This window comes from Miniopterus natalensis, chromosome 22 (assembly GCF_054644295.1).
Source record: "Miniopterus natalensis isolate mMinNat1 chromosome 22, mMinNat1.hap1, whole genome shotgun sequence".
NCBI classification, from domain to species: domain Eukaryota; kingdom Metazoa; phylum Chordata; class Mammalia; order Chiroptera; family Miniopteridae; genus Miniopterus; species Miniopterus natalensis.
In genome coordinates, this window is record NC_142102.1 from 12,341,434 (window position 1) to 12,358,094 (window position 16,661).

The 16,661-nt window shown below is 52.5% G+C and overlaps 2 protein-coding genes across 3 annotated transcripts; both read left to right on the plus strand.

Moving 5' to 3' along the window:
* Nucleotides 1-18: 18 nt before the first annotated feature.
* On the plus strand, nt 19-2,551 carry NGRN (neugrin, neurite outgrowth associated). The gene is made up of 2 exons (XM_016217156.2): nt 19-328; nt 1,513-2,551. Exons 1-2 carry the CDS (start codon nt 270-272, stop codon nt 2,093-2,095), a joined length of 642 nt encoding a protein of 213 aa, XP_016072642.2. The 5' UTR covers nt 19-269; the 3' UTR covers nt 2,096-2,551.
* A 1,748-nt stretch (nt 2,552-4,299) lies between these two features.
* On the plus strand, nt 4,300-15,565 carry VPS33B (VPS33B late endosome and lysosome associated). Of its 2 annotated transcripts, XM_016217145.2 has the most exons (23): nt 4,300-4,479; nt 6,444-6,524; nt 6,864-6,925; nt 7,231-7,280; nt 7,440-7,507; nt 8,198-8,243; nt 9,263-9,357; nt 9,649-9,753; nt 10,302-10,398; nt 10,552-10,629; nt 10,831-10,904; nt 11,199-11,285; nt 11,478-11,568; nt 11,745-11,819; nt 12,046-12,110; nt 12,223-12,277; nt 13,179-13,225; nt 13,427-13,559; nt 13,804-13,877; nt 14,354-14,455; nt 14,637-14,712; nt 14,822-14,938; nt 15,211-15,565. In XM_016217145.2, the coding sequence occupies exons 1-23, from the start codon at nt 4,384-4,386 to the stop codon at nt 15,288-15,290; spliced, it is 1,854 nt and encodes a 617-aa protein (XP_016072631.2). In that variant the 5' UTR covers nt 4,300-4,383; the 3' UTR covers nt 15,291-15,565. The 2 variants fall into 2 exon arrangements, with proteins under 2 accessions (XP_016072631.2, XP_016072632.2); XM_016217146.2 differs by lacking the exons at nt 14,637-14,712; nt 14,822-14,938; nt 15,211-15,565 and having other exon boundaries at nt 4,302-4,479; nt 13,963-14,384.
* The last annotated feature ends 1,096 nt before the right edge of the window (nt 15,566-16,661 follow it).

Genomic DNA, 16,661 nt, shown 5'->3' on the forward strand with positions numbered 1-16,661 from the left:
CGTTCGGGGCCTTTGGGACGGCGGGTCCCAGCACCGGAGGCGTCTTGCATCCCCCGCGTAGAGCGCGGCCTCGCGCAGGGGCCATCGTCGTAGGTGTCAGGTTCCCGGGGCGGTGAACAAAGAGAAGAGGGCCGGGCGCCCCGCCACTTAGCCCGAGGCTCTGCACCCACCCGTGTCGTCCCCACGCATGGCTTGTGCCGTTGGTTCTCTCCCTCAGCGCCCTGAAACGACAGAAAAAGGCCATCCGGTTCCAGAAGATTCGGAGGCAGATGGAGCCGCCGGGGGCGCCGCCCAGGACTCTGACGCGGGAGGCCATGGCCCAGATCCGGTAAGGCCGCCGCGCGCGCCGGGGACCGGGTCGCTCTTAATACGTCTTTTTTAAAAAATAATTTAGGGTTTCTTTAAAGTAATTTAACGATTTTGCATAATCCCGCCATCTTGGTTGAATGGTTTTTAACATTGTGACGCATTTTGCTGAAGCTTTAAAAAAATAAAAAGGTCAGTTGCAGAAAGTCGCAACGTTTAAACCCTAAAGCAGTAAATCGGGACGTTCTTAACCTAAAGGTCCAGGGACAGGAGCTTCCGCGGTTGTGCACGTTTTTTTCAGGAGCGGGATCCGTGTCTTAGAATATCGTAGAGAGGTCCTTGTTTAAATCTAAGGTTTTTATTGTTTGTTTTGAACAGGTTACATATGGCGCAGAATTGGATCAGAATAGTGTATACACATTGAGAAATAGTAATTCCAGCCGAGCTCCTGCGGGTGCTGTTTTTAACCATTTTGGGGGCCTTTCTCCAGGTTTTCTTGTGCAAATACAGCAATTATGAATACAGATTTTTATTCTCACCTTAGTCACAAACAGTGGTATACTATACATGCTGTCTATGCTTTTTCCCCACTTAATATCTTCCCACTTCAGAGGCAGAAGTTTTTCATTATTTTGTATAGAAATCTTAGTAAGTCATCTTTTAGTTAACCAGTCTTTTATGACGGCTACTTGGCTTGTTTGCACTTGCTTGCTATTGAAAGCAGTGCTCCAGTGAATAACCGTACACACATATCTACTGGCCATAGTTGTTTCATATGTTCCCAGAGGTACAGTTGCTGGGTCCAAGGGCAGATTGATCTGCTAAATAACCCTCCATCGGTTATGTGCCATTTTTAATTTTGATCAGAATGACTCTGATCTCCCTGGTGGGTGCTCACAGCATCCTCTGCTGTGACACTTATCACAGTGTTGTGTTAATACATCTGTCTCTGCCACTGATTGTATCTTCTTTAAAGGGAAGGACAGTCTTCATGCATTCCCCAGGTTCTAACGGGCTGGTGTTCAGTGGGGGGAGGTGAGTTGATGTGAAATAAAGTGCTCTGAGTGGTTGGGTGTTGCTGTTGGCACACAGGAATGGAACACATCCTACATTTGGACCTACTCTTACATATTTACTACTAATTTACCAGTGAGCTCTTCAGATAGACTTTTTGACAACTTGAAAAACTGCTTCGTTTCCCTGTAGGTATTTACATGAAGAATTTCCAGAGTCCTGGTCAGTTCCCAGATTGGCTGAAGGCTTTGACGTTAGCACCGATGTGATCAGAAGGGTTTTAAAAAGCAAGTTTGTGCCCACATTGGAGCGGAAACTGAAGCAGGACCAAAATGTCCTTAGGAAAGCTGGGCTTGCTCACTCGCTCCGCCAGCTTCCAGGCTCCGTGGATACCGGGAAGCTGCTCTCTGTGTCAGGAGGTGAAGCCTCATCCCAAGGCCAAGGTCACAGCACAGCTTTGAAGGTGATAGAACCGAATACTCACAGTACAAATACACCAAGGAGACAGAAGGAAAGGAATAAAGGAATCCAGGGCCTGGAAAAGGAGAGCTTTATGCCTGTTGCTGCAGCCCGAGGTCATCAGCGAGAGCTGCAGAAGTCCTCCACCTGTGACTGTGAGGGCACTAGGGGCACCAACAGTGATGGACTGCCAAGTGCGAAGAAACTGGAAAAGTTGAAGGCAGGAGAACTGGGTGACCAGAACTTCAGCAGCAAAGTAGTGCAGAGGGGGCGAGAGTTCTTTGATGACAATGGAAACTTCCTGTACAGAATCTGAACTGGAGCCTGGCTTGTGGAGGTGGCATGTCAAATAGAGCTGGGCAAGTGTATTTGAGCTGCCTGGATTTCTGTGTATTGATTATCCACCTTGGAATAAGAGGAAGTGAGGAGTCCGAAAATGGAGGAAAGGGACAGTGGGCTTCACAGGGCAGAAGTGTATGGGGGCAGCGTGAATTACTGGCTTGGTATAGTCTAGCTTCCTGGAGCATGGCTCCTGGCCTGACCCATGTGAATATTCAGTACTTACCTTCTTCCTTAGCCTCCCTGTGTGTCAAAACCAGCCTGTGTTGCATGTGTTAGGAGTTTCTGTTATACTTGCAATATGTGTTTAGGGGGATTGAAGTTTGCCTTCTGACTTTATTTACTTCTTGATTAATGAACACTAACAGTCCTGGAACTGCTTAGTCAATTGGTAGTATTCATTATGTGCAAAATAAAGTGAAATGTAGCAGTGTGTTGATTGGTGCTCTGTGGGGTGGGAGGGTTTACCTGTGAACCTGGAGGAAGGGAAGGGAGGAGGCAAAGGGTCCATTGTCTTTAACATTGGGAGGGAGATGGGGCCACAGGGATCCCCAGCAGAGACCTTAGGGCCAAGCTCAACAGGCTGTGAAACTGGAGGACAGAAGAGACTTAAATTCTAGATGAGCTCTTGAAGCCCAGTATGAGCACAAAAGATCATACTGGGCTTCAAGATTGCTTAATCTTACAGAATTTTTCAAATGTATGAAAGTAGAGAAAATAATGTAATGCGATGAACTCCTGTGTACCCGTCACACAGCATTAACATTTAATAAATGGCCAATCTTTTCATGATCCTATACTTGCCCCACATTTCCCCTTGGCTTAAACTCCAGACATTTCATCTATAAGTACTTATGTATCCCAAAGACATAAAGACTCCTTTTTAGCCCAGATATGTAAGCCATTGCTATAACTTAGGTTTTAGTAACTCCTTTATTTCAGCAAATACCCTGATAGTATTGTTTCATAAATGGTTTTTATGGTTTATTCGAATTAAGATCCAAACAAGGTCCACACTAACACTACATTGTGTTAATAAGTTTGGAAAGTCTCTTACCCTAAAGTGGTTTCCTGTTCCACTTTTATTTCCTTCACCATTTGACGGGTTCTTTATCCCATGTGATTTCCTGCATTTTCATTTCATCACCATGATGTCTTATAACATGTTCTCATTACCTTCTGTTTCCTATGAACTGGAACCTCCTCTTGAGGCTTGATCAGGCCAAGTTTCTGGCAGTGGGTGGTGCTCTGTACTTCTGTGCATCTCACCAGATGAGGGTGTGATGTTACAATTAGTGAGTTCAGGTTATTGTCAGTGGATCTATCCCTTAGGACTCTAACAAGCTTCCCCCCTCCTTAAATAGATATTTCCATGACCCCTGAAAATTCCCTACTTTTCTAGCCGATGAGACCATCCCAAAGTCAATCCCTTTTCTGAAAAACTTTACATAGGTTGGTTTGTCCAGTTCCATCATCTTAAAATGGCATCAGACAGATGCCACTCTCGGGCTCCTTTCACTCATTTATTTTTATGACTATGCCACAGTCTATCCATTTTCCCACGAAGGGCATTAATGAGCCAAAACGCCGATATCTAAAGGTCACAGCCGGCAGGATTTCACCTCAAGACCACTCCCCTCCCAGTGTCTCCTGCGACTCGCAGCCGGCGAGCTCGCTGCTGCACCGGGGGAGGTTTGATTGACAGCCGGGGCCCCCAGCGATCAGCGTCCTGCACACCCATTGTACCAACACGTGAAACTCCAGCAACTGCCCAACCCTCGAGGATAATTGGGTGGCGCCCCTTAAACCCGAGTTTCATCTTAGGCACGCTCCCCTCTGGCCGGAAACGAGACTGCGACGTCGACGCGTCAACTTCCGTTCCATGTGTCCCTTCCAGGACGCCGTCGGCTTCCCGACACGCCACGCGCCGGTTGGGCGAATGGGACTTCCGGAAGGTGCCGGAAGTCGCTTCTGCCTGGCGAGAGGCGGGGTTCTCCCTGCAGCCGAGGAGCCCAGAGTCCCGGCGCCCCGCGGACCGGAGCGGGGAGGGCCGGGGTCGGGACGCGGGGGCTGCAGGCCCGAGTCGAGTGTGTCCCGAGGCCGCCGCTCCCCGGCCGGGAGGTGGCCATTCAGCCCCCGAGCGCCGCTGAAGAGCGAGGGCGCTTCCTGGGCCCAGGCCTGAAGGGGGAGCCCCCCGGTGCCTGCCCTGGGCTGCAGCCGGCGCCCCGAGGGCGGAGGGCGACCCTCCTCTCACACCCCGCGGCCATGGCTTTCCCCCATCGTCCGGACGCCCCAGAGCTGCCCGACTTCTCCATGCTCAAGAGGTTGGCCCGAGACCAGCTCATCTACCTGCTGGAGCAGGTCAGTGCCCGCCAGGCCGGGGCCTCTGCTGCACCCGCTGGGCTCATGATTCCTTCTCCTTTGCAGAGTCCCCTTGAGTTTCTTCTTGGCCTTTGGTATTATTATCCTTGGATCTTCCGTGGCAGATCCAAAATGAAGCACTCGGGGTGTGGTGGGGTGTGGACGGGGACAGAGGGCAGTCACAGCCAGCTGCCTGGACCTGGCCAGAGAGTTCGTGGAAATCCCTTTCTCCTGTACAGGCAAGGGCGACACCACCCGAGCCAGGCACCGCGGGGATGGGAAGGTGGTTGAGACTTCGTTGTTATTAGGGAGCTCACACTCCAATAGGAGCCATAACACGGGGTGAATGAGTGATAGCCAGGGTGCCCGAAGCGTTCAGAATAAGCAGTCACTTCTAGCCCGAGCCATCTGGGAATTTCAAGGAGCTGGAACGTGAAGAATAGTCATGTTTTTCTTGGAGATGGAAGGCCATGGTTCCTGGCAGGTGGCTGGGTAAGAGGAGCAAAGTGGAGGGCCCGGGAGAGGAGGGGGCATGCACAGGGAAGAGAGCGATCGGACGTTACACAATAGGCAGCCACTGGTATTTTCCCCATCTGGGGCATGGAGTGATTCTAACAGCCGTAGATATGGGTGTGGAGGCAGGTACATGGGCAACAGGCCGGCCCATTCGGAGAGCATCGGTGAGACCGAGGTAACAAAGGCCTGCACAAAATTAACGACACTGGGAATGGAGGGAAATGATGGAATTTTAAGTCCTGGTGAAAGAAGATTCGGGGACGTATTGACCGGTTGTAAAGGTTGAAGGGGAAGCAAAGCTGAGTTTGAGGGTTTTTTTTAAAACTTGGGTTAATAGTAAAATAATGCTGCTAGTACCCTTGTAAACGTAATTGTTACATACATAGTTACTTGTTTAATGCCGACGTTCCCCACCGCATTGGAAGGCCCTGGAGGACAGGGAACGCGTCCGTCTTGTTTAACACTCTATATACCCCATGAGTACCTAGCTTAGAGTCAGGCACATAGAATGTTGCGTGAATATTGAATGGAAGTAGGAAAAACAAAGAAAAGAATTAGAAGTACAGGTTCGGTGGGGAAAGTTGGTTAGTTTGGGTTAGGATAGGGTGAAGTGAAGATTCGCGGGTAGGAAACACTGCTTGTAACGTCCAGCAGATGGAGACGTAGAGCTGCAGCTGGATGAATGTGGAGACTTGGGAGAAACCCAGGGGATTTGGGACCGTATTTTATTTCTCTTTTCCGTGCCCTGATTCACACATAAAAGACACCCAACAAATGTCAGGAGTTGAAGAGATGCTAGTTAAGGCCACTAGCTCAGGTGAGAGCCACATGGAAGAGAGTAAGTGAGACCGAGGAGAAAAGCTTGTAAATGCTGTGTAGGTGGGGACGAGTTGCCCCCCGGGGGTTGCTGGAGGCAGAGTGGAGGAGGCCGTGGAGAAGAGGGACAGTGGTGCATAACAAGGCTGCAGGCTAGCAGGAGGGCTGAGTGACAAGGAGTTAACCTTAGAAAGATGGTGACATAGTTTTCTGCTGGTACAGAAAATGAGAAGACGAGTGACTATATAGAGAAATGTCAGCTGTTTATATGTTATCATCAGTGAATGAGGTGCTGGGGTAGATGATGTCTGGCACCCTTCAAGCTCAGAGACTGTGCTTCTGTTAAACGAATGGCTGTCCCCTGCTGGCGTGGCTCACTGGTTGAGGTCATGGTTTGATTCTTGATCAGGGCACATGCCTGTGTTGCGGGCTCAATCCCCAGTAGTGGGTGTACAGGAGGCAGCCGATCAGTGACTCTCATCATTGATATTTCTCTCCCCCCCCCTTCCTCTCTCTGAAACCAATAAAAACATTAAAAACAAAAAAAAACCCCACAAAGGTATGGCTGCATGAGCTCTTAGCCAAGGGAGCTCATGACGTGTGAGTGACCCAGGATACTATGTCTCCTTCAGCTTCCAGGAAAGAAGGACTTGTTCATTGAGGCAGATCTCATGAGCCCTTTGGATCGAATTGCCAGTGTCTCCATCCTAAAGGTACCTGCCCTTTCTTCCAGGTCGCCTCAGGCCACTCTTTCCTCATTAAGCAGTTTTTCTTTTGTTGAACAGTACAAATTATTAAGGAGTGACTACCCTTACAGGGTAGCTGGACGGGGTGCAAAAAGGGGGATCAGTGCTGTTGTCTGTATTGTTTTTTGAATTATTTTATTTTTGGTTTATCTGCTGACAGTTTGAGTAAGGTTCAGTGAATGGTTGTGAGGGAGGCAGTTCGGTTCCCAGAATTAGCATAAATAGGAGCCCTAGTCCCCCATTTTTGCATCACGTTTTGGGTTTTCAAACCCTCTATGCGCCATGCCTTGTGGCTTCTCTCTGCAGCAACACGAAGTAGACAAGCTGTACAAGGTGGAAACCAAGCCGGCCCTGAGCTCCAACGAACAGTGAGTGTCTGGGGGAGTCAGACTCGGCTCCACACCGGGGATGTACCGCACTTTGCCCCTAATGTGTTTGTGGCTGAGATCCTGTACCGTGGTGTCTGTGATACGGTTCCCCTCCCTGCCACTGATGTTTCTCTCTCTCCCCCTCTCCCTCTCCCTCTTTCTCTCTCTCCCTTCCTCTCTCTGAAATCAATAAAAACATGTTTAGGAAAAAAAAGAGCTGGCCTTGTTTTGGTTTCTTCGCATGGAGCCATCACCAGCCTCCTGACTTTCCTGCACTGAGTTTCCTTTCCCCTTCTCCCCCATAGATTGTGTTTCTTGGTCAGACCGCGCATCAGGAACATGCGATACATCGCCAGTGAGTATGTCACGGCGCAGCGAGCGTGTAGCCAAGATCTGGGGAGGGGTGGGGGAGATCTCAGGGCCTCGGCCATAAGGACCCTTCGTAAGAACAGAAGTGTCGGAGTGGCCAGGCCACGGGTGGAGGGTATCTGCTTCCTTGTTCCCCTCTCTGCAGGTCTTGTCAATGCTGACAAGCTGGCTGGCCGAACGCGAAGATACAAAGTGATCTTCAGCCCCCAGAAGGTGAGTTTGGATCCCGGCGGGGGAGTTGGATAAGGTAGGAGACAGGATTCAGGACCAGGAAAGGGCAAGGGGCCAACAGTTCCGTCTCCCTCAAAGCGCATTGCGTGTGACAACGAACACCTGCCGCTGTCTCATTAATGGGGACCTGACTGTTGAGCAGAGGTGCTGTCATAAACTGTCCCCAATCCAGATTGTGGGGCTGTCCGAGGGGCCTCTCCATAGCCCTTCCGTGACAGCCCCGTTACCTCCTCCTTTGAAAGCTCTTCTGGTTTCTTGGGAGAAAAAAAGCAACAGGGCCCAGCTGGCGTGGCTCAGTGGTTGAGTGTCAACCTATGAACCAGGAGGTCACTGTTCGGTTCCTAGTCAGGGCACAGGCCCTGGGTGCAGGCTCCTCAATCCCCAGCAGGGGGCGAGCAGGAGGCAGCTGATCAGTGACTCTCATCATTGATGTTTCTCTCTCCCTCTCGCTTCTTCTCTCTGAAATCATAAGGACATATTTTAAAAAAGAAAAAAGCAACAGGGAGACACAGTGTTAGGCCATGTGACTCTAGTGCCCTTTCTAGATCTAAGCATTCGGGTTCCCTTACCAGGTTCAGTAGGTGTTGTCCTCATCAGTGACCATGGAGGACCTCCAAGGACGCAAAGAACAGAGGAGCCGTGCTTCCTAATCAGCTCCCTTTTCTTTTTCAGTTTTACGCCTGTGAGATGGTGTTGGAGGAAGAGGGGATCTATGGAGGTGAGAGGAGTGTGAGCGGAGAGGGGCAGTGTAGGCAGAAGGAACAGTGTCATTTCCCCCGCCCAGTCCCCCTCCCTCCCCTTCCGGTCTCATCCCTGTTTATTGGCCCATCGAGAAGAGAGGTGCCTGCGAATGGGAACTAGGGGGGCAGTGGGACAGGATACAAGGGCTTATCAGTGGAAATCAGCTGCTCTGTTGTTACCATCCGAGACCCCCACGAGGAAAAATTGTGCCTTCCCTCCCCTGTGCCCTCCTCACTCCGTTCCCCACGCAACACTCGCCGGATCACAGCACTCCCTGCCCAACATCCTGCAGTGGCTCAGGAGAAAGCCCAGGGTCCTCACCATGGCATCGGCCTCCATGCTGTCTGCCACCTTGCCCCTTCCTGTCCCCTTTCCCTTGTCACGTGCTGCTCCTTTCTTCTGACTCGCTGCCCTCCAGCCATGGGGATTTTGCCCGTGCTCTTCCTGTTGCCCAGAATATTCCCCACCCTATGCTTTTTACCTTCTCACATCTCACGTAAGAGTCTGAGCCTAAAAGTCACTTCTTTAGGGAAGTCGGTTCTGCCACCCCTGTTGGAGGTTAGACCCTGAAATGTTTGTGCTCATGGGTTGCTGGTTTACTTCTTTGTAATTAAATCTGCCTGGTGCGTGTCTCTCCCACTAGACTGTAAGGGTCTCCCCAGGAGCTGGGGCCCATTCATTCTCTTCCCCACCGTTTTCCCTGTGCCCGCACGTGTGCGTCTTTCAGCTCCTATTTGTAAAATTGTGAGTGAATGTTTCCTGGGGACTCTAATGAAAACACAGCCCTTGTCACACCCTGTTACAGGCTGTTGTGTAGTCTCCTACCAGACTCTGAGCTCCTCGGGGCGCAGGCTGTGTCTTACTCGTCTTTGAGTGTCGCGCTCAGTGCGACGCAGGCATTGGAGGCACTCAGGTGTCCTGCATACCTGGTGGGTGTTCCCCTCAACAGGGAGCCACACACCTTCTGCGGGGAGGCTTATGTCTCTGTCCCCACAGATGTGAGCTGTGACGAGTGGGCCTTCTCTTTGCTGCCTCTTGATGTGGACCTGCTGAGCATGGAACTACCAGAGTTCTTCAGGGACTACTTCCTGGTAAAGGCGGGGCCCTTGGGTCTCAGCGTTGACGGGTGGGGACCAGCAGGGGTCCAGTGGGCTGGCACTGTTGATGTACCTTCATCCGACTCCCACAGCTTACTGTGCATGGCAGTGATTGGGAGATTGCATGCCACTGATTGGTGTCCACTGGGTTTCCTTGGGGGCCAAAGTGAACTCTCAAGCATTCCCCACACCCTGCCTTCGTGCCCCAGGGCTCTAGGGCTGGCCACTGTCCAGATGGGTCTGTCTGGGTGACTCCCATCTTTGTGGCCCCTGTCTCCCATGCAGGAAGGGGACCAGCGTTGGATCAACACTGTGGCACAGGCCCTGCACCTTCTTAGCACTCTCTACGGGCCCTTTCCCAACTGCTATGGAATCGGCAGGTGTGCCAAGGTGAGCGCGGCTGAGCCTGCTTCTTCCGTTTTCTCCCCACCACCCACTGGCCGGGGCATCTGTGACCAGAGCTATATTCTCTCCTTTGCTTTCTTTGGTGCAGAATAGTTCCTCAGAGAGGGGAACTGGTGTGGTTAAGAGAAGGGCAAGAGCTAGGGCCTCTGGGCAGCTTCCCTGAATCTCTATTTTTGGGATGGGGGTGGGCAGGACGGGCAGGGAGGGATAGGAGCAGATGGGACCAGAGTCGGTAATGTTAATAATTAGCTCCCCTCTTGGGATCGAGGAGGGACTTAGACACAAGATTAAGGATGTCTTATATTTCTTACCACTGCATATAAACCTATAAATATCTCAAAATAAAAAAGTTTAATTAAAGTAAAACAAAACTAAAAGTTGGGAGGAAAAAAGAATGTCTTTTTTTTTTTACTTATTTTTCATGTTGAAAGTATTACAGAAGTCCCCTTTTATTCCCTGATTGACCCCCCCCCTCCCCCAGGCCTTCCCCGCACCACTGTCCATGTAAAAGAGAGTGTCTTGGTCCCTGGCAGATGGCCCATGAACTGTGGAGGACACTGGAGGAGGAGGAGGAGTGTGAAACCAAAGGCCGGAAGCCGGAAATTGGACACGTCTTTCTTCTGGACCGAGGTACCTGATGTGCAGTACTGCTCTGTCTCCAGACCCTCACGCTGGGCTGGGAGTGCAGCGCTGACCGGGCCTGGGAGAGGCCTCTGAGCCAGATACTGAGCAAACTGGGCCGCAGGCTGCATCAGGGCTCACGGTCCTGGATCTTGGTTTCAGACGTGGACTTCGTGACAGCCCTGTGCTCCCAGGTGGTTTACGAGGGCCTGGTGGACGACACCTTCCGCATCAAGTGTGGTGAGTGGCATCCTGGCACGATGGAGGTGGTCCCCAGCCACTGGGCCTCCTGCATGGCATGGGGCTGGTGGGAAAGACCCAGACTCTGAGCAAACTGCCGGCTTCTGATAGTGTGGAGGCCCTTTTATTGGTGGTTCTGGGGAGGGTAGGAGAGGGAAGGCCTCATGGGGGACCCTCATCGCTGTCCCCTTGCTCTCAAAGGGAGTGTGGACTTTGGCCCGGAAGTCACATCCTCTGACAGGAGCCTGAAGGTGCTGCTCAACGCCGAGGACAAGGTGAGGGGTGGGTGTTAGTGGTGGATGCCCCCTGGGGCTCTGCTCCCTGAGACAGTGGGCCCTCATCCTGGGAGGGGAGGCTGAGACCACAGGACAGAGGGATCCCTGCCAATGACACACGCACCCTAGGGCACGTAGCAGGTATTTGACATAGACTTTCTGCTGCCAGCTCAGCTCTTGTTTTACTTTTGCTGCAATAGCTGGGCACCCCTCCTGTGCAATCTCGACAGGAACCAGGTAGGAAGGACCAGGTGTGGTCTGTACAGGAAGTCTCCCATCTTGTTCCCCCCACAGGTCTTTCATGAGATTCGTAATGAGCACTTCTCCAATGTCTTTGGCTTCCTGAGCCAGAAGGCCCGGAACTTGCAGGCCCAGTATGACGTGAGGCTCCAGGCCCGGGTCCTTAGTTCCACTTCCTCAGTGGCTTCTCAAGGCTGCTGCCCCTTGGCTACCCCTCGGACACCACAATGGGTTCCCTGACTTTTCTGCTGGATCAGTGGGAACAGAGGGAGGGCTGTGGTTTCTCACACCTGAGGGCAGGCAGAGGTGACCTTGGGGCTTTCCCTCCCCCAGCGTCGGAGAGGCATGGACATCAAGCAGATGAAGAACTTCGTGTCCCAGGAGCTGAAAGGACTGAAGCAGGAGCACCGTCTGCTGAGTCTGCGTAGGTTTCCGCAGGGGGCCGGGCGGTGAGGGGAGTGTGACGGGGACACCTGCCTCCAGAAGAGATCCCTGGTCATGTTGCAAATGGTGGTCTCGTTTGGTCTGAAGTGAGAAGAGACACTTCTGCATTTTGCCTTGAAGTCTTCTGGACAGTAAAGAGCTTTTCATCCTTTGCAGATATAGGGGCCTGTGAGTCCATCATGAGGAAGAAAACCAAGCAGGACTTCCAGGAGCTCATCAAGACCGAGCATGGTGACTGCCCGCCGCACCAGGCCCCCAGCCCCGTCCTGCCCTGGAGAGAGGCCCCCTAGCTCTTTCCAGCACACACTGGCTGGGCAGAACACTGGGTCCTGTTAGAAGTCTGGGGGTCCCTTAACCCAGGACAGAGGAGGAGAGGGGAGATAGACGCCTGTTAGCCTGGACGGCAGGCAGCAGCTGCATCGCTCCCCTTAACAGGCTGTCCTCTGATTGCTCACAGCGCTGCTCGAGGGCTTCAGCATCCGGGACAGCACCAGCTACATCGAGGAGCACATCGACCGGCAGGTGGGTGGTGCACGGCAGGGTGGGAACGGGGGTCAGCCTCCCCCCACGGAAGAGACGAGAGGAACCTGTTTTATGAGCCTTGACCTTCCCTTGGCTCTTTCTTCCTGTGCAGGTGTCACCCATAGAGAGCCTTCGCCTCATGTGCCTTTTGTCCATCACTGAGAATGGTGAGCCCCGGGGACCAAAGGTGCCAGGTCGAAAGCCGTACCCTAGGGATAGAAAATGTCATCTTGAAGACAGAAATAAATACCCTAGCAGTCAGGACGTTGCCCTGTAATTTTGTGTTCTTTCCTCTGTAAAATTAAAGCAGTTTTCCTTTCGAGTGAGACATCCCCAGGTCACAGGGTACATTAGCGTCCCCACACTAAGTGGGACCACATCCAGGCCCCCGTGGACAAGGGCTATCACATCTCAGGGCCACAGAGGTGTAGAGCAGAGTGTCACCTGTCTCTTTGCTGCAGCTGTCCCCTTACCTGCAATAAGGTTTCATAATAAAGATGCCATCCAAGGAGAAGGGACAGCAAGCCACAGCTTGTTTTTCCGGTTGTGGGCTTCCAGCCAGCAAATAGTGTTTAAGGTTGCTCTCTACCCAGAGAAGGGGTGTGCTTGTTCTGAGTCCCCTTTATTGTGTTTGGAAGCCCATTTCTTTTTACCCCAGAGGAGAGACACATCTAAGACCCTTCCTGTTCCTCAGTAGCCATAGGAGGTCCCCAGGGGAACAAGCCCCTCGCCAGGAAAAGATGCCTGGAAGTCCTGCCTCCTCCTGCTGCCTCCCACCTCATCTCTCCACGATCAGCATTTGTTTCTGTGCTCTTCGAGCCTCTGTGGTTCAGGGCTCTTCCTTGCCTCTCCGACCCAGGCTTTATCTTTCCATGAGCAAGCTTAGATCGAAGAGTCTGTGTAGAATCAACTGTGTAGGGTACACGGTTAACGTGATTTACTGAGTCCTTCCTCCTGGTTCAGGTTTTCTTGGGGGGAAGAGGGTAGTTGGTTGGTTGATGGGTTTGGTCTTAGACTTCAGTACACCTCAGCTGGCTCACGAACCTGTCTTATGTTCCTTATTCTCAGGTTTGATCCCCAAGGATTACCGATCCCTGAAAACACAGTATCTGCAGGTAAGGCCAGAATGTCTTTTTTGTGTGTGTCTTCCTCTCGGTTTGGTGTTTGGTTATTTCTGATAAGAAATGTTTCACACAAACAACTATGAGCTCCTTAAGGCATAGACTGTGTCATCCTCCCTTCCTTCCCCTCCACGTCACCAAACAGTGCTAGACCCTGGTGGACGCTCAGTAAAGACCCAACTGCATTTTCTTCAGAGCTATGGCCCTGAGCACCTGCTGACCTTCTCCAATCTGCGGCGAGCAGGGCTTCTAACGGAGCAGGCCCCTGGGGACACCCTCACCGCTGTGGAGAGCAAAGTGAGCAAGCTGGTGACAGACAAGGCTGCAGGTGAACATGGAGCACAAGTGACCCTTCCCCCCTCCTCTTCCCTCCACCGGCAGCACCCAGGGAGGAAGGGGGTGGGGGTGGGGGATGGTGGATCAGTTCCGGGGAACCGTGGATGACCGGCTCAGAGCCGTGATGGTCCTGCTACATGGGAAGGGCGGGCCTCTCGTTTCCGGGATGGCGGCGTCTGCGGCGGTTTCATGAGTCCGTAGACCTTAGATAAGACCAAGCATGGATTTCTTCCCAGGAAAGATCACTGATGCCTTCAGCTCTCTGGCAAAGAGGAGCAATTTCCGTGCCATCAGCAAGAAGCTGAATTTGGTATGTGGGGCAGACAGACGGGAGGCCACGGGGTCAGTCCTTGTAGTCGTTTGAATCCACAAAAAACTCGTTTGGTTTTCATCAGGACCCTGTCTTTGGCAGCGTGACAGCATGAGCTTCGTGTGCTAACGAGACACACATTCGGTCAGGACACGTGTAACAAGCACCCGACAGGGCCAAGAAGGGGCTAAGTGCTGCTTCAGTGACAGATGCCTCCCATGTCACTGACATGTCCCATGTCAGCAGAGGGGACCCTCCCCTCCAGCCCTTCTCAGGGGGCATGGGAGCCGAGTCAGGAGGACCTCGGGCAGGGAACAGCGGCTGGAATCTTGAACGGATGCTCTTTTCAGGCCGCGGCTGCCTCTCCCTTCAGTTGAAGGAGGAACCATTCTTAGGGACCTGCCCCTTTTCTCTGACCCTGTAGGTGACCGGAGAGCTGAGTGTCACCTGCCTCATGGAGCCCCTTTGCCCTCTAGATCCCGCGCGTGGACGGCGAGTACGATCTGAAGGTGCCGCGCGACATGGCGTACGTCTTCAGTGGTGCCTACGTGCCCCTCAGCTGCCGCGTCATTGAGCAGGTGAGAGCCAGCACCCCGCATTCCCGTCGGTGTCTCACTATCCTTTCTCCTGGTCCCCGGTAGGTCCCAGGCTTTGCCTGCCCTGGTGACTAGTAAGACACGTGATGGCTGGGCCACTCTGGCCTCCGTTTCCTAACCTCATCTCTGGGTAGACAAGAGACTAGTGCCCGTTGCCCCCCAGGTGCTGGAGCGGCGAAGCTGGCAGGGCCTGGACGAGGTGCTGCGACTGCTCAATTGCAGTGAGCTGGCATTCACAGGTGCGTGGCTGTGACAGGTGGGGCCAGGTGGCGGGAGGAGGGCTGGATACGTCCCTGGCCCTGGTGCTAGCTTGCCAGCTGAGAGCTGAGTCTTGCCTGCTCTCCACAGACGTGACCAAGGAAGACAAGGCTTCCAGCGAGTCCCTGCGCCTCATCTTGGTGGTGTTCCTGGGCGGCTGCACTTTCTCTGAGATCTCAGCCCTGCGGTTCCTGGGCAGAGAGAAAGGTGAGAAGGTTGCCAACAGGCTGCTGTGGGTACAGGGCTCAGGTACAAAGGGCAGCGCTCAGGAAGGTTTCTCTGCTGCCTTCTGGGTTTCCCTTGCTGTGGGCTGAAGAGCAGAGAGCCCAGTTCCATTGGGCAGGGCTGTCACTGTGCCCCGAGCATGGTGCTCTGATCCAGCCCTGGCTGCGGAATTGGGAGGGCTCTATGTAGCATGGCTAGTGCTGGGGGCCACCAGTCTGCTCGTACTCACATACGCTGGTGCTTTGGGTCCTCAGGGTACAGGTTTATTTTCCTGACGACAGCAGTCACCAACAGTGCCCGCCTCATGGAGGCCATGGGCGAGGTGAAAGCCTGAAGCTGTCCCTGGACTCTTCCCCAAGGGACACAGGAGGTGGGCGTGCAGCTGCCAACACAGTGGCCCCTGGCCACCCTGCTCGTTGCTGGGGAGCACGGACCTCTTTTGGGATTTAGACCCATCACAGGAGAGAGTTCCCTTTCTGCCCCAGGGTGTTTTCCGTGTTTGTTTATAAAGTACAGCCCTTGCTGGTAGATGTGAAGGAAGATTGTTTTTTTTTGCTTTTGCTAAATCTTGAGTATCGTTGTAAATAAAGCCTCGACTTTCAAATGGAATATGTTTAGTTCTGGACCAGTCCTTCCATCTTTGTCCACGGAGCACCTGGGGGGGTTTCACGTGGGACTTCATGTGCTCCATGGACTGGACTCTCGTGGCTCTGGGCCTGCTCCCGTCCTTCCTTGAAACTTGCCCTGTACTGGAGTTTCCTGAACCATAACATGAGGAGATGGGTTAGAAAGGCATCAGTAAGCACCTTTCCAATTTTAAAATTCTGTGACTCCTTACACTTTTATGCCCCACATTCACCTCTACCCATTGTTTCTACATGCTTCTGGTCCATCCTTTCCTCACCATCCCCATGGCAGGGCTACTGAGTGTTTTTGGCCCGGGTTTTAGCAAGACTGTCCCACTTGCTCTGCCTCCTATCTGTCCCCCAGTCCACAGTGCTGCCACTCATCCAGAAAAATCCAAACCGGTGCTGTTGGGTCATCAAAAATATTTCCCATAGAAGGAGGCTGCTGCGGTTATAGTGCATGTGCCAAGGAAAAGGCACACCTGCAGCGTCCAGCTAGAATTTTGATGGTGCTGTGTCAACTAGTGGCACTGCTGACCGGGCTGTTAGTCTGTAGAAAGACTACGTGGCGAAAAAAGATTCTATGGCCAAGTAAATAAGCAGTGATAGTGCATTGCATTTGCATTCTAGAACCACGCTGCCCAGTAGAAACACAGTAAGTCCCTATAAAAGGGTCCTGCACTTACACAGTGTTTTATTTTATTTACCTATTTTTTTAAAAAACCTCTTTATTGACTTCAGAGAAAGGAAGGGAGAGGGAGGGAGAGATAGAAACATCACTGATGAGAGAGTCATCCATCAGCTGCCTCCTGCACGCTCCCTGCTGGGGACTGAGCCCAAAACCCAAGCATGTGCCCTGACCCGGAATCCAACCCGGATCTCCTGGATCCTAGCTTGATGCCCAACTGCTGAGCCACACCGGCCAAGATACATTACACCGTGTTTTAGACCTTGAATATGTGCTCAGAGTGCCTGCCGTCCAACGAGTCTCTGACTTGGTTAGCTTTAGAGCTACAGCGTGAAGGACACCATTGCAAAATTCTCTTATCTGCACCCTTACCATGCTGGCCCTGGGGTCA